At 31.9% G+C, this 16,256-nt stretch overlaps 2 protein-coding genes and 1 pseudogene across 3 annotated transcripts; all 3 read left to right on the top strand.

Annotated features, from left to right (window-relative positions):
* LOC115974211 overlaps positions 1–16,256 on the top strand; it is a 32,325-nt pseudogene that overhangs the window by 9,736 nt on the left and 6,333 nt on the right.
* Positions 1,813–16,150, top strand: LOC115974213 (patatin-like protein 2). Of its 2 annotated transcripts, XM_031094456.1 has the most exons (4): positions 1,813–2,069; positions 15,420–15,587; positions 15,758–15,920; positions 16,071–16,150. In XM_031094456.1, the coding sequence occupies exons 2-4, from the start codon at positions 15,456–15,458 to the stop codon at positions 16,112–16,114; spliced, it is 339 nt and encodes a 112-aa protein (XP_030950316.1). In that variant the 5' UTR covers positions 1,813–2,069; positions 15,420–15,455; the 3' UTR covers positions 16,115–16,150. The 2 variants fall into 2 exon arrangements, with proteins under 2 accessions (XP_030950316.1, XP_030950317.1); XM_031094457.1 differs by lacking the exons at positions 1,813–2,069; positions 15,420–15,587; positions 16,071–16,150 and adding exons at positions 11,499–11,678; positions 11,992–12,168 and having other exon boundaries at positions 15,758–15,845.
* LOC115974208 (patatin-like protein 2) lies at positions 2,062–5,028 on the top strand. Its single transcript, XM_031094452.1, has 7 exons — positions 2,062–2,243; positions 2,414–2,595; positions 2,733–2,922; positions 3,099–3,260; positions 3,411–3,713; positions 4,367–4,539; positions 4,664–5,028. The coding sequence occupies exons 1-7, from the start codon at positions 2,112–2,114 to the stop codon at positions 4,785–4,787; spliced, it is 1,266 nt and encodes a 421-aa protein (XP_030950312.1). The 5' UTR covers positions 2,062–2,111; the 3' UTR covers positions 4,788–5,028.

The following is a 16,256-nucleotide window of genomic DNA, read 5'->3' as shown; positions in this document are numbered from 1 at the left end:
GGTCTTCTGTGATGTAGGTTGATGCATCTTTTTCAAATGTTGTCATCATGCTTATTCCTAATGTGATAAAGTCTAACAGGAAATATATTATCAATTTCCATACTTAATTTGTTCCCTTCTCTAAACATAAATTAATCTTCTTCCTACCTTGCTAGTAAACTGCAAATAATTGATTTAAAAATATTGCAGCAATACAAATATCAGTTAATACTAGATTGGAAATGCAGTAAGTCAAATACTGCCATAGAAAATTCTAAACAGGTGGTGCTAAATCTATGTTCCTGTCAAGAAAAAACTTAGTAAACTCTCAACATGAACTACTTACAGTTAGAATAAAGGCTAAATGATTTAATTCACCATTTTCCTATTAGTTTAAGCTCTAGAGGCAAGTCACATAATTTCATGCTGCAGTTCTTTCATTAATCTCTACTGTAATTTTTTTTTTCTTTCATTAATCTCTACTGAAGGTCCTAGAAATGATCAAGTTTTGAAAACAATGCATAAGGCCAATCGAATGACCAAGTTTTTACATTTCTTTTATGCAGCGCTTGAAATTGAATGGTACACATACGTTGAATTGTTGAATTCTAACAAGTACTCGGTTGCTAGAATTGCCTTTGCAAGTTATCCTCTGATAATGGATATAATATTCTTCACGTTTAAAATTCCATTTGCCCTTTCTTCACGTTTGTTTTAGCCAAAGAGAAAAGGAAGCATAACCTAGACAACGCTCTCAAAAGTTTGACTATGTCAACTAGAAAATTTTACCAAAACCAAGTACGTAGCTATAAGACTTACTACTTTTCCTTTTTGACAGAACAATCAAATCTTTTAAGAATGAATAACCATGCATGTCGGATTCGCAAAATGGTATAGATACATAGGGTCAATAATTCAACACAATTTGAAGACAAAATTCATAAGGCCAATAGAATTATCAAGTTTTTCACATTTCCTTTAAGCATTAGATGTAATTGAATTGTACACATTTGTTTAAATATTTAATTCTGACAAGTACCTCAAATGACTTTTCAATGATATGATAACCGGTTGGGTGTATACGTGTTATTGAAGTTCTAAATTGAATAATAATATTAATAATAAGTGGTTAATATAATATAATTGAACTCATAGCAGTTAAACCTTTTGAGTTAAGTGTGTCTTTATAAATTAAATACTCAAAAAGTCTCCTTAAAGTGTTTTATCTCCCCCAACATCACCATCATGTTGGGAAGATAATTCTTAGGAAAACTCCAATTCAGCCCAAGGTGTTTATCTCCCCAACATCATCATCATGTTGGGAAGATAATACTTGAGAAAACTCCAATGGAGTCCTTAATATGACATAGGAGCTCCACTATATTATATTAATTTCTCAACTTCACTTCTTTTTCTCTACATGAACATTCTACTCACACATATTTATCCAACACATCTTTTGGTTACTTGAGGCGCCGCCTTTTGCGAATCAAATTAACGTGTAAAAGGTAAAGACTTGTTATTCTTGAATGTTGCAACCATTGAATGTAGGAAAAGCAAAGCTTGAGAATAATAATAAATTTAATTTTAGCCACTAGGTAGGGATTAACTTGGGGGTAACCATTCATGAGCGCCTTTGTTAGGCCTGTTGCCTTTATGGTCTAACCAAACTCATGCTTACCTACAATTCTTTTGAAGTGGTCTCACCTACAATTCTCACTTACAGTGACCATAGCCTAAAGGTACAATTTTTGTGACAATGTAAGAGGCAATGCTTGTAATTCACCCGAACTTTCCAATCACTACATTGGTTTATGAATTTTCAGTATATATGTACGTAAACAATATCAGCAAAGGTACAAGTTATTGGTCAAATTTGAAACACTTTGATCCGATGACTTTCTTTTAAGGCTTATGGCCCAATCCAATGACGCGGTTGAATCTTTGGACAAGGAGATGTGAGGAGTATTATAAATACACAACTTCCATGAAAAGAAGACATATCAAGTCACATTATCCTCTCTTTTAAACTTCCTTAAAAGTTCATAGTTTTTCTAAAGCTCTTAAATCCTCTCTCTCTCTCTCTCTCTCTCTCTCTCTCTCTCTCTCTCCTTACCTGCATCTTTATCCCAATGGGCTCAATAAATGTACCCCTACAACCTCCAACTTATGGAAACCTAATCACTGTTCTCAGCATTGATGGTGGTGGAATAAGAGGGGTTATCCCAGGAACTATCCTTAGTTTTTTAGAATCTGAACTTCAGGTAGAAAAATATATTATTTATTAATCATACATGTTTCATGCCACAAACCTAAAGAAATTCAACACTTTTTTTCATTCACTAGTGAAGTTCTGCTTTGTTAAATCATTTATAAGGGTTCAATATGCAATCTTTCCAAGTACTTACTCTATATTTGCTTATGTATGGTGCAGAAACTGGATGGTGAAGATGCAAGAATAGCAGATTATTTTGATGTTATCTCAGGAACAAGCACAGGTGGTCTTGTCACTGCCATGCTAGCTGCTCCAGATGAAAATAACCGACCTGTCTTTGCTGCCAAGGATATCAAGGATTTCTACCTAAACCACTGCCCTCATATCTTCCCACAGAACAGGTAAAAATTAGAGTATGAGATATAAAAATATCAATAAAATCTATATATATATATATATATATATATATCTGTTTGATTATTGACTTGACCCCATTTGTTTTGGTTTTTAACATGATATTATTTTTCCCAAATTGCAGTTGTCCAGTACTTCCTCATCTTTCAAAGATTATCAAAGCTCTAGCTGGACCAAAGTATGATGGGAAATATCTGCATAACCTTGTTAAGGAAAAACTAGGACATACAAAATTGGAAAAGACATTGACTAATGTTGTTATTCCAACATTTGACATCAAAAGACTCCAGCCAACCATTTTTTCTAGCTATGAGGTTTGTCTTCTTCTCATTAAAATGGTTTTTTATATGGTTAATTACCCCAGTACTTTTTTTTTCCTTTAATTTCCACAATATATGTAGTGGTTCAGATTAACCCTGGATAAGAAAGTGACTGCAAATGATGGAGCTGAATTGTACTAACATTTACTTTGATTTGGTCATGAAAACAGGTAAAGAAAAACCCAAGCATGAATGCCTTACTCTCAGATATTTGCATAGCAACCTCAGCTGCCCCAACTTATCTTCCAACTTATTACTTTGAAACTGTAGACCCCGAGGGAAATGTGAGAGAATTCAACCTTACAGATGGTGGTGTTGCTGCTAATAATCCGGTATATGTCTTTTTCAAACCTCACATGACTCCTAATGATTATTATATATAATAAATTTCCTAATATTTTTTTATTATAAATCTGTTTAAAAAATAATAAATTTAATCATTTAATCGTTATTCTAGTATTACTAAATTGGTGCAATTTCAGGCTTTACTTGCCATTGGTGAAGTGACAAAGCAAATCATTCGAGGAAGTTCGGACTTCTTTCCAATAAAACCAATGGACTATGGAAGGTTTTTGGTGATATCATTAGGAACTGGCTCACAAAAAGCCGAAGGAAAATACAGGGCACACAAGGCAGCTAAGTGGGGCTTGCTGGATTGGTTAACAAGTGGTGGTTCCACCCCAATTATTGATGTATTTTCTCACGCAAGTGCAGACATGGTTGATGTCCACCTCTCTGTGGTTTTTCAAGCCCTTCATTCTGAGAAAAATTACTTGCGGATTCAGGTACATATATATCATTCAGAGCTTCCATACATTAGAAAATACTACAACTATTACCAATTTTATTACCCAAAAAAAAATTTGATAACTTACATGTCAATAAATGCAATTAATGACACATCAATAATGTAGTAATAAATAATTTTCTTAATTACTCTTTGGGTGAGACTAGGGGTTAGTACATATTTTATTACACAAATCCTGTAAATCGATGTTCATCAATTGAGTTCTTCTATGGGCACAACAAAAATTCACAACATTTTCTCAACAAGTTGAGGTATCAATTCATCATCAATCAATAAAATAAGGTTATACACAAATCCACTACAACTAAAAATAAACGTATCATAAGAATATTGTGAGATTTTTATTGTATATCAAGACTTTCTCATCATGAATTTAAAAAAAAAAATGATTTAAACATTTATTTATTATTTGTTGAAGTGACAATGATCACATTTATTATTACGACGTTAGTTTGAAAACATTTATGGTAAAATTAATAAAAAATTTGATATTTTTCTTACATTTTTTGTTTTGTATTTAAGAATTGACACATTGTTATACAAGTCTTATGTAATAAAATTCATGGTATAAAAGTCAAAAGTTCTTGTTCACTTAATTAACATAGACAAGTTTGAATCAAAACAATGCAGGACGATACCTTGGTTGGGACAGTAACTTCTGTGGACGTGGCCACAAAACAAAATATGGATGATCTTGTGAAAGTTGGTGAAGAGTTGCTAAAGAAACCAGTTGCTAGGGTGAACTTGGAGACAGGAGTTTATGAGGCTTCTAACCATGAAACTAATGAAGCTGCCCTCATAAGGTACTAAAAATAAATATATCAAACTGTTATTATATATATATTCTACAATTTCTTTAAAAAAAAAGTTTTGTTTTTAGTTTTCACATTAAGCTAATCCAAAAGCATATAATTAATGTTGTTGCAGGTTTGCAAAATTACTCTCTCAAGAAAGGCACCTTCGCCATGCAAAGTCCCCCGCCGGACATGCTCATGATCATCAAGCCACCAGTACTCACAAAACAAATGGTCTTAGTAGACTAAGCATATAATTTTTTTGCTAATGTTGTATTAAGGATTGAGATTATATCTAATGCATCAATATACTGGACATATTAAAATGTGGACACATGTTCATATTCTAATGTGTTTAGTGTATTAGTGTATTGGACATAAATCGTGTCTTTGTATTAAAGTATTGTAACATTGAGAATGGGACACAAAAATCCCACCTTTTTATTCTTTGGTAGTATTGGTCTAAATAAAATGTTAGGTAAGATAACTTGACACCGACACAATTTTTTTTTTTTTTTTTTTTTGTGGGTGATTTGTAATTGATAAATGAAAGCCAATTTAGCTTCCATGTATTCTTTTTGTTAATTCAAATGAATTTTTTTTAAATCTCGTTTCTTTAGTCAAATTTCTGAACACTATAGTCCTTGTTTTGTAGTTCTATATTTCTTGGCTCGTGCGTGCATGTAATTGTATGGGTTACGACTTACGAGGAAAGAGAAGAAGAGAGAGCTTTCAATAAATGGTAATATGATCAAATTTTCACAATTGCGTGACCAAGAAAATAAAACTCTAGTCCTTGATTTCACCATTAGTGGTTGGAAATTGAAATAATCAACAATGACTTTAGTGTTGATTCAATACCAGGAAAGTGATTTACTTAATATATTAATCAACCTTTTAATAATATCACCAAATCCAGATATTTCCAAAACTAGTTGAATTTATGTAAGCGTGCTGTCAGCTTTGAAAAGCTGCTTCTACTTTGTGGTTTGTAGTGAGCGTTATCAATAACCATTAATTATACATTCAATTTTTTGTTGTGAGAGCATTATCCATACCCATTGTACATTCAATTTTTTGTTGTGAGAGCGTTATCCATACCCATTGTACATTCAATTTTGTGTACGAACATATATGGGCCATGAAATATTGAGAGAACTGTATGTAAACAGCATTCAGAAGAGGAAAAAAAAAACTGTATGTAAACAGCACTCATTAGCCAACAATAACAATCAATGCTGAGCTACATAATAATCCCGCCGGATAAGGTAATCAAGTGCATCAATTGACTTTGTTTAACATTGTCAAATAAATACACCATTAAAGAATAAAATGCGCATGAGTTTACAATAATGGCCATGTTAACGATGTATTTAGGCCAATTGTTAATGGGTCATATTAACATATGCTCTTAGGACAATTGTTAATAAATTATAATGAAAAAGTTTTGACACCACTTTTATAGAAAATATAAAAAGTTGTCAACAACATATATTATTATTTTATTATTTTCCGAATAAAATGTTTCTAAAAATAATTCATAAACCAATGCTTTAACCAATGCCCTTAGAGCATTAGTTAACAATTCATATTGTTAATAAACCATATTAAGAAAGTTTTGACATCATTTTTATTGGAAATATAAAAAGTTATCAATAAAATTAATTATTTTATTATTCTCATAAAATAGTTCCTAAACCAATACCTTATGGCATTTTTTAACATTTCCATATAATCAAAGTGGGGGCATTACACTAGTGGAAGGTTTTTTTTTTTTTTTTTAAAAAAAAAATTGTCAACCGAAATTAGTGTGCATTTGGGAATAAGTTGAATTAGTGGAGATAAGCTAAATTTTTTAGCTTATCTCCACTTTTAACTTATTTTTGCTACTATTCATGGGTCCTACTATACTTTTTGATACTATTAATAGGTCCCACTGTACTATTTAGCTTAATTTTTAACTTTTTTTTTACAGTTTCAACAAAAAATTTTCAATTTCAACTAAATAAACTTATTCAAACACTAAATGTGGTAAATGTTGATTTTTCTATGTGATGAATAAATAACCTTTTAGCTTTACCTCACTTATGGCATAGACTATGCAAATCAGCTACTAGAAACTACATGATACATAAAAACTATGCAAATTAGCTACCAGAAACTACATGACACCCAAATGAATGCAAATTCCTTCCTTAATCCTACTTCATAGTATATAATATAAAATATATATATATATATATATATATATATATGTGTGTGTGTGTATATTAATCCTTTTTAAAAAAAATTTTATTATCCTCAACACAATTTTTTAAATTTTCAACAAAAGTAAGGTCTTGCAATAACATTATACTCATTGCTTGAGTAGGATAGTTTTATATATATATATATATATATATATATATATCTCAAAAGTAAGGGAAAAGTATTCGATACTCCTGAAATACAATGACGTGATGCTCATTCTTCTTAAAGTTCCTAATAATTACTCAAGAGTAAGGGCATACTCTCTTTACTTAGAGTATATTATACAATTTTTTTCTCATTTTTAGATATTTTGTCATCTCTAATGTAAAATTATCAATTGTCTTAAAAGCTTAATTTATTTCAATTGTATATTTAATTATAAGATTTTAATACCTATTTTTTTGGTGGTCAAAGAGTATATTTTCTTGGTGGTTAATGAATACTTTTCTTGGACAAAACAAAAATACTATGATAAAGTCAAATTAGAATTTTAGACACTATCTTACATACCAAATCTCCATATTACCTTATCAACTCCATATAATAAATCACAAGACTCACAAACAAAGCTAACCTCTACAACACGACAACACACACCACATTGCCATGCTTATCTATTCATCATAGATATATGGCATGTTTGGAAGTTTAGAGAGGGAGGAGAGTAGAGGGGAATGATTCCCCTCAACCTTGTTTGGATGTTTTTAAAATTAGTAAGGGGGAAGGGAGTAATTAGCCCTTCCCCTTATTTGGATGTTTTAAAAATTAGGATGGAGATGAGAGGAAATGATTAAAATAGACAAATTTACCCCTATTTGATAATGGACTTGCAACATTGGTCTATTATTAATTTAGAAATGGTAAATTGAGAAATTTATCTAGTCAATAATTTATTTACTCGACTCTCCCTCCAAACTCCTCCCCCTCCTTCCTTAAAAAACTTCTAAACAAAGTAATTGAATTACTCTCCCTCCCTCTACTCTACTCCCCCTTTTTATTAACTTCCAAACAGGCCAATAAAGTCCATCTTCTTATTGAGCCCCATCCATCAACATCATGAATGTTACCGGACTTAGAAAAATCAATTACCAAGGTTTTGTAAAGTTTTAAAAGGAAAACGACAGTCAAAGATCTTAATTATATTTATTTTTTTAGAGAAAAAATCTTAATTATGTTTGTGGATGGCGTTTCAGAATTTTTTTTTTTTTTTTAAAAGATTGGTGAAGGAGAGAAAAAAAAAATTAAGTCATGTTTGAAATTGAAAAGTTTTTTTTTTTTAAGGAAAAATAAAAAGATTGATGATATATATGCCATAAAATAAAACAAAATGTAAGCATTAACATATATAAGAACATGTGAGTACTTGTTGCTACTCCACTTGACATGAATAGGGCTATAAACGAGCCGAGATTTGTCGAGTAGTGAATGTTCAAACTCGACTAGACAACAAAAGTAGAATGTTCAAGTTTGGCTTGAGCTTGATACGAGCCTACAAATAATATTCAAACTTGAGCTTGTTATAAAGTATAAAAGCTTGAGCTCCGCTTGGTTTGGCTTGGTTCATTAGTCAAAACCAAGCTCGAGCTCTATATCAAGCCCAAACTCAAGCTCGATATCATGTTTTTGAGCTTGAGATCCTACACAAATATATTATCAAACCTACATCAAGTTTATTATCCAACCTATTTTGTTTGGATGAGTGGTCTCAACTTATAATTAATTAAAATTTTAAAAATATATGAATTCATATGTCAAGCTCATATCAATTTTATTACCAAACTCATAAATAAGGCTAGGCTCAACTTGTTTTGTTACTTTTGTATCAAGTCTTAGTGATCACGAGCTTGTTCATGAACAATACTTTTTACTCAGGCTCGACTCGTTTATTAAGCAATCCTAAAACTAAAGCTTAAGCCTGATTTGTTTATAAACAAACAATCATGAAGAGCTTTTTATTGAACCAAGTCCGAACTGTTTATGAACGGCTTAATTCATTTACAGCTCTAGACATGAATATGATTGATAAGAACACTAAAAAAGTCTAAAACTATACATTTTAAGAATCATAAAGATTAATATAATTCATACCATTAAAAAAAAAAATTGGTGACTTTTTTAATGCAAGATGCCAAGAGTACTGATCCTTTCATATGAGACAATTTTCAATTCCTCTGCCTAATAAATAATTCTTTTGGTGAAAGGGAAAAGTTTTTGCCCCGTGCGGAAATAACTCACCCTATGGGACCTCCGGGAAGACGTGTGTGATGATTTTTCAAGCAACAATTTAATATGGTTTTAGATTTTTAGAATAATTAGGACTTTTTTAGAATTTTTTCTAGAATCAAGATTTAAGATTGTTATCATTGATAGAAAATCAAACAAAATAGCATGAGTTATTTTATGGGTTGTGTTAACGGGCATAACAAAATAGCATGAGTTATTTTATGGGTTGTGTTAACGGGCATTGTAAGGTGCCCGTTAACAAGAATATTTTTGTATTTTTTTTGACAAAATTTTTTGTCACTATTCACCTTAATGTCGAATTTTTAGCTTTTTAAGTACCTATGGTGTTCTTTTTGACTTTTTTGGACCAGTTTCTTTTGTCTTTTTTTTGCCTTAACAGGCACCGAACCTGTGTTTGTTAACAAATTCCTTATTTTATTTGTGATGGAACAGAGACTTATTTGATGGAATAGTATGGTGTACCTTCTTATCCACAAAAAAAAAAAAAAAGGTATGGTGTACCTTCTTTCATAAAAAAAAAAAAAAAAAGACTATTGGATTTTTTTTAATAGTACCGTGGCTGCTGCAGTTCAAATCAACCCCTCACTTGGCTAAAAGCCTAAAATTATATAAAAATTTTTTTTTTCACCTTCAAAATAAAATTTTTAACGTTCTAATCCTAAATTTTGTTTACTCCCCCATTGAAATAAATTTGAATATAATTATTTTAGTGTTATTTTCACAATAATTTTATAATAAAAGTTAAGTGACAAGTTTTAACTGATTTTTATCTAAACTTATAAATAACATCACTTTTTTATACATCTTTAACAACTTGTTGTCTAAATTTTTCTGTGAAAGTATTATGTAAGTAGCTAGTTGTACTCTTAAAACTTCTACTTCATTTTTAAAAATGAATAAATAAATCTTTGCTCTGAACTCTAACTTATTTTATCATTGACTGCAAAATGAAGTTGTTTTTTCTGCAATTTTCTTCTTTATTAATAAAAAATTATACAACTTTTAACACATAAAAATTACAACACAGACCCTTAGAAAAAAAAAAATCCCGAGCGGCCGCTGATAGTATATATGAGACTTGAACAGTTGTACTCTTCTCTCCTCTTCACCAATCTTTTTTTTTTTTTTTTTTTTAGGGTGTGGTGGCAGAAATGAGCAAGAGACTTGTCTTTGACTTGAAAAAAAACATGATTTCTACCAGTCAACATAGATAGTGTTATTAACTTTGACTTGAAAAAAAAAAACATGATTTCTACCGGTCAACATAGATAGTGATTGATACCAATTATTCTTTTATTTTTTATATATGACTAGTTTGTGATTTTCTTTTATTTATGGGTATTTATTTCTTTTCACCCAGGAGGCAGGGGCCTATTAAATATGTGGACTTTTCAATGACAGGGAGCAGCAGTATAAAAATTCACAGGTTAAAATTCAGGAATAGAGTTTGATTCTCCTTTGATATAATATCCTTTGCATTGTTGCAATCAAATTGAACTTATTAAAGATTTCCAATTAAAACAACATCTAGAATTTCTTATTGATTGTACTATGATTTTGTTGCGCAACATTTTTTACACCTAAATGGAAATAAATAACTTATTCTTTAGACTCAATTTATTTATTTATTATTTTTAAGAATACTTCTATAACCAAGATCAGAGGCATCAATTTCAACAATTTACCACTAGTGTCTTTAGATTGAACTATTATTTGATGCCAAGTGTCCTTAGATGTTTAATGCATTCCACTTGCATGCTAAGTGTCATTCCATTTTGCTTTGTATCAATTATAATTACACTCAAATTCATGCCTAAACTTAGAAAATGTTAAAAAAAAATCAATTTGAATTTATTATATTTCTATGTAATATAATGAATGTATACAATATATTATTTATTTAAACAAAAAAGTTCCATAGATACACATACAATTGTAGTTATTTCTAATAATTACATTTGTGGATATACAAGAATTATTAGCTAGTAAATGTATATGTTTGAGAAGTAATTATTAAGAACTCTCATATTATATATGGTGATAAGGTGCTCTTTCAACTCACTCATATTCATAGTGAGTCTCATTAATTAAATTTATTGCGAGTCCACTATATATGCAAGAGAATGGAGCATCATGTTACCATATTCTATACGTACTTAATAATTTTTCATATTTGATGGATTGAGACTAATTTAGTTTAGACTCCCTGTACATGTGGGATGGGCTTATAATAAGATGTTAAAATTTGCTTGGGACAGGATCTCTTTAAATTTTCTTTTACCAAATGGGAAATTTTACGGGATCGTTGGGTTTTTAGTTTTAATGCCCTATCATGACCCAAAAAAAAACCCCAAGTCCCTATATTTGGGCCTAGATCTGCAATGAAAGAATTTAAAACTGGCCTAGCCCAGATATCCCTATCGGCTGAAACACAAAACATAAGCCCATTTATTTTCAGTATGGGCCATAAGAAAGAAAACTCAGAAGAGAGAGAGAGAGAAACACACCCTGTATGTCAGGTATGGAGAGATTGCAGCGAATGTTCGCCGGCGCCGGTGGTGGTTTGGGCCATCCGCCACCAAATTCGCCGACTCTAGATTCGTCGGAGCAAATCTTTATCTCTTCCCTCGCTCTCCTCAAAATGCTCAAACACGGTACTCCTCTCTCTGTCTCTCTCTGTCTCTCTCTCTAGCTCTCTGTATATATTGAAGACTCTAATCTTAAACCCTAATTGTTTGGTTATTCTGGTTTTTTCTTTTCAATTTTAGGGTTTTGAGCTAGGTTTAGCTTTTTGTGTGTGTTTGTTTCAATTTTTAGGGTTTTGTATCTGATGAGTACCAAAATTGTTAATAATTATGTATTATTGTGAGTTATATAGGGAGAGCTCTCCCTATATATATATATATATAAATATATATATATATATATATATATATTTTTTTTTTTACTTATCAAAAAAAAATATAGGGAGAGCTGGGGTTCCCATGGAGGTTATGGGATTGATGCTTGGGGAGTTTGTGGATGAGTACACTGTTCGTGTTGTCGATGGTTTGCGATGCCGCAGAGTGGTACGGGCGTTAGTGTTGAAGCTGTCGATCACGTATTCCAGACTAACATGCTCGATATGCTTAAACAGACTGGACGGTAATTCGTGTTTCTATTTTTGTATATGTTAGATTTGATTGTTATGTTATTGCTTGCTATTAGTGGAATGTGAAATCCTAATCTTGCTTGGTAGATTTGTAGGTTATGGGTGTTTTGGGTTTTGCTTATTCTTTTTAAATTGCAATTTGGGAGAATGTAGCTGAATTTTGTTCAATTGGGCACTGGATTTATGAAGGATTTAAAGGTTAGACGATGGTTAAAAGAATTGCAATTGCATGAAACCATTGTTCAAAATTAATTAAGAACCATTAAAATTTAATGGCTTTATGTAGAAACATGAAATTTATGAAACTTCTATTTCCATAATTAGAATTTGTGGCTGTGGATTGGTGGGGTTTTAAAATACACTTTTTTTTTTTTTTTAATTTTATTTTTATGATGGTCTTCTGTGATGCATGTTGATGTGTCTTTTTCAAATGTTGTTATCATGCTTATTCCTAATGTGATAAGGTCTAACAGGAAAGATATTATCAATTTTCATACTTAATTTGTTCCCTTCTCAAATCGATTTAATCTTCATACTTAATCTTCTTCCTACCTTGCTAGTAAACTGCAGATAATTGATTTAAAATATTGCAGCAATACAAATATCAGTTAATACTAGATTGGAAATGCAGTAAGTCAAATACTGCCATAGAAAATTCTAAACAGGTTGTGCTAAATCTATGTTCCTGTCAAGAAAAAACTTAGTAAACTCTCAACATGAACTACTTACGGTTAGAATAATGGCTAAATTATTTAATTCACCATTTTCCTATTAGTTTAAGCTCTAGAGACAAGTCACATAATTTCATGCTGCAGTTCTTTCATTAATCTCTACTGTAATTTTTTTTTTTTTTCCTTTCATTAATCTCTACTGAAGGTCCTAGAAATGATCAAGTTTTGAAAACAATGCATAAGGCCAATAGAACGACCAAGTTTTTACATTTCTTTTATGCAGCGCTTGAAATTGAATGGTACACATATGTTGAATTGTTGAATTCTAACAAGTACTCAGTTACTAGAATTGCCTTTGCAAGTTATCCTCTGATAATGGATATAATATTCTTCACATTTAAAATTCCATTTGCCCTTTCTTCACATTTGTTTTAGCCAAAGAGAAAAGGAAGCATAACCTAGACAACTCTCTCAAAAGTTTGACTATGTCAACTGGGAAATTTACCAAAACTAAGTATCGTAGCTATAAGACTGACTTCTTTTCCTTTTTGACAGAACAATGAAATCTTTTAAGAATTAATAACCATGCATGTTGGATTTGCAAAATGGTATAGATACATAGGGTCAATAATTCAACCTGATTTGAAGACAAAATGCATAAGGCCAATAGAATTATTAAGTTTTTCACATTTCCTTTAAGCATTAGATGCAATTGAATTGTACACATTTGTTTGAATTAGGCCTGTCCACGGGTTGGGTTTGTGTCCAACCCGGAACCGACTCGACCGGATCGGATGGTGAAAATTTGCAACCCGCCACCAACCGAAGTGGTTGATCAGATTGGACAGGTCGGAGCTTTCATAGATGTCTTGTGGATCGGTCGGGGTTGATTATTTGGAAAACGGCTAGAATTCGGCCAAGAAAAGATGAAAAACGGCAGAAATCCGACGAGAAAATTTTGAAAAACGGTAGAAATCCAGCCAGATTTCGCCAGATCCAGCAAGGTCTTGGCTAGATCTAGCAAAATCTCGCTGGATCTAGCTTAAATCTTCCCAAAAAAGACTCAAAACTCACCGGATCTACACCTTCTAGCCGGAAAAATGATGTGTCGGTTGGATCGGGTTTCTCAGATTTGAGAGGAGGAGATCCGATCTCTGACCCGTTGATCTCGGATTTTGGAGAATGAAATCCGTCACCGACTGTTGGAGCAGTCGGTTCGGTCGGCAGTAGCGGGTGGGTCGATTCCGGCGGGTCCTTGGACAGCCCTAGTTTGAATATTGAACTCTGACAAGTACCCCAAATGACTTTTCAATGATATGATCAACGGTTGGGTGTATACGCGTTATTGAAATCCTAAATTGAATGATGATAATAATAATAATAATAATGAGTGGTTAATATAACATAGTTGAACTCATAGTTAGACCTTTTGAGTCAAGTGTCTCTATAAATTAACTACTCAAGAAGTCTCCTTACAATGTTTTGTCTCCCCAACATCACCATCATGTCGGGAAGATAATACTTAGGAAAACTCCATTTGAGTCCAAGGTGTTTGTCTTCCTAACATCATCATCATGTTGGGAAGATAATACTATTGGGAAAACTACAATTGAGTCCTTAATATGACATAGGAGCTCTACTATATTATATTAATTTCTCAACTTCCTTTCTTTTTCTCTATATGAACATTCTACTCACATGTATATTAATTTCTTAGCTCTCTTTTTCTCTGTAATTAATGCTTTTTTGTTTTTCTTTTTGTTTCTTTTCATTTTTGTACTTTGTTTTGCTGGTGTTTTTTTTTTTGGCATCTAGCAGTTTTTTGAATATATTTTTCTTACCTATCAAAAAAAAATATATATATATATATCCAACACATCTTTTGGTTACTTGAGGCGCCGCCTTGTGCGAATCAAATTAACATGTAAAATGCAAAGTTTGAATCTTGTGTGAATCAAATTAACATGTAAAATGCAAAGTTTGATTCTTTTGTTATTCTTGAATGTTGCAGCCATTGTACATTGCAAAAGCAAAGCTTGAGAATAATACTAAATTTAATTTTAGCCACTGGGTAGGGATTAACTTGGGGGTAGCCATTCATGAGCGCCTTTGTTAGGCCTGTTGCCTAATCAGACCCATATTGCGTTTATGGTCTAACCAAACTCATTCTTACCTACAATTCCTTTGAAGTGTTCACCCCTACAATTCTCACTTACAGTGACCATAGCCTAAAGGGACAATTTTTGTGACAAAGTAAGAGGCAATGCTTATAATTCACACGAACTTTCCAATCACTACATTGGTTTATGAATTTTCAGTATATATGTATGTAAACAATATCAGAAAAGGTACAAGTTATCGGTCAAATTTGATGCACTTTGATCCGATGACTTTCTTTTAAGGCTTATGACCCAATCCCATGACGCGGTTGAATCTTTGGACAAGGAGATGACTGAGGAGTACTATAAATACACACACTTCCATGAAAAGAAGACATTTCAAATCACATAATCCTCTCTTTTTAACTTCCTTAAAAGTTCATAGTTTCTCTAAAGCTCTTAAATCCTTTCTATCTCTCTCTCTCTCTCCTTACCTGCATCTTTATCCCAATGGGCTCAACAAATGTACCCCTACAACCTCCAACTTATGGAAACCTAATCACTGTTCTCAGCATTGATGGTGGTGGAATAAGAGGGGTTATCCCAGGATCTATCCTTAGTTTTTTAGAATCTGAACTTCAGGTAGAATAATATATTATATATTAATCATACATGTTTCATGCCACAAACTTAAAGAAATTCAACACTTTTTTTCATTCACTAGTGAAGTTCTGCGTTGTTAAATCATTTATAAGGGTTCAACATGCAATCTTTCCAAGTACTTACTCTATATTTGCTTATGTATGGTGCAGAAACTGGATGGTGAAGTTGCAAGAATAGCAGATTATTTTGATGTTATCTCAGGAACAAGCACAGGTGGTCTTGTCACCACCATGCTAGCTGCTCGAGATGAAAATAACCGACCTGTCTTTGCTGCCAAGGATATCAAGGATATATACCTAAACCAGTGCCCTCGTATCTTCCTACCGAATTAGAGTATAAGATATAAAAATATCATTAACATATATATATATATATATATATATCTATATATATCTGTTTGATTATTGACTTGACCCCATTTGTTTTGGTTTTTAACATGATATTATTTTTTCCAAATTGCAGTTGTCCAGTACTTCCTTATCTTACAAAGATTATCAAAGCTCTAGCTGGACCAAAGTATGATGGGAAATATCTGCATAACCTTAAGGAAAAACTAGGACATACAAAATTGGAAAAGACATTGACTAATGTTGTTATTCCAACATTTGACATCAAAAGACTCCAGTCAACCATTTTTTCTAGCCATGA

The sequence above is a fragment of the Quercus lobata genome, chromosome 2 (assembly GCF_001633185.2).
Source record: "Quercus lobata isolate SW786 chromosome 2, ValleyOak3.0 Primary Assembly, whole genome shotgun sequence".
NCBI lineage: Eukaryota > Viridiplantae > Streptophyta > Magnoliopsida > Fagales > Fagaceae > Quercus > Quercus lobata.
Note: the sequence above shows the minus strand (reverse complement) of the source record. Positions and strands in the feature narration are given on the sequence as shown.

What these genes read in the sequence shown, in the direction of transcription:
- LOC115974208 (XM_031094452.1), top strand. Translation starts at nt 2,112, where the DNA reads ATGGGCTCAATAAATGTACCCCTACAACCTCCAACTTATGGAAACCTA. An exon ending in TTTTAGAATCTGAACTTCAG is followed by an intron (nt 2,244 to 2,413) that starts GTAGAAAAATAT and finishes TGTATGGTGCAG; the next exon opens with AAACTGGATGGTGAAGATGC. An exon ending in CATATCTTCCCACAGAACAG is followed by an intron (nt 2,596 to 2,732) that starts GTAAAAATTAGA and finishes CCCAAATTGCAG; the next exon opens with TTGTCCAGTACTTCCTCATC.
- LOC115974213 (XM_031094456.1), top strand. Translation starts at nt 15,456, where the DNA reads ATGGGCTCAACAAATGTACCCCTACAACCTCCAACTTATGGAAACCTA. An exon ending in TTTTAGAATCTGAACTTCAG is followed by an intron (nt 15,588 to 15,757) that starts GTAGAATAATAT and finishes TGTATGGTGCAG; the next exon opens with AAACTGGATGGTGAAGTTGC. An exon ending in ATACCTAAACCAGTGCCCTC is followed by an intron (nt 15,921 to 16,070) that starts GTATCTTCCTAC and finishes TCCAAATTGCAG; the next exon opens with TTGTCCAGTACTTCCTTATC.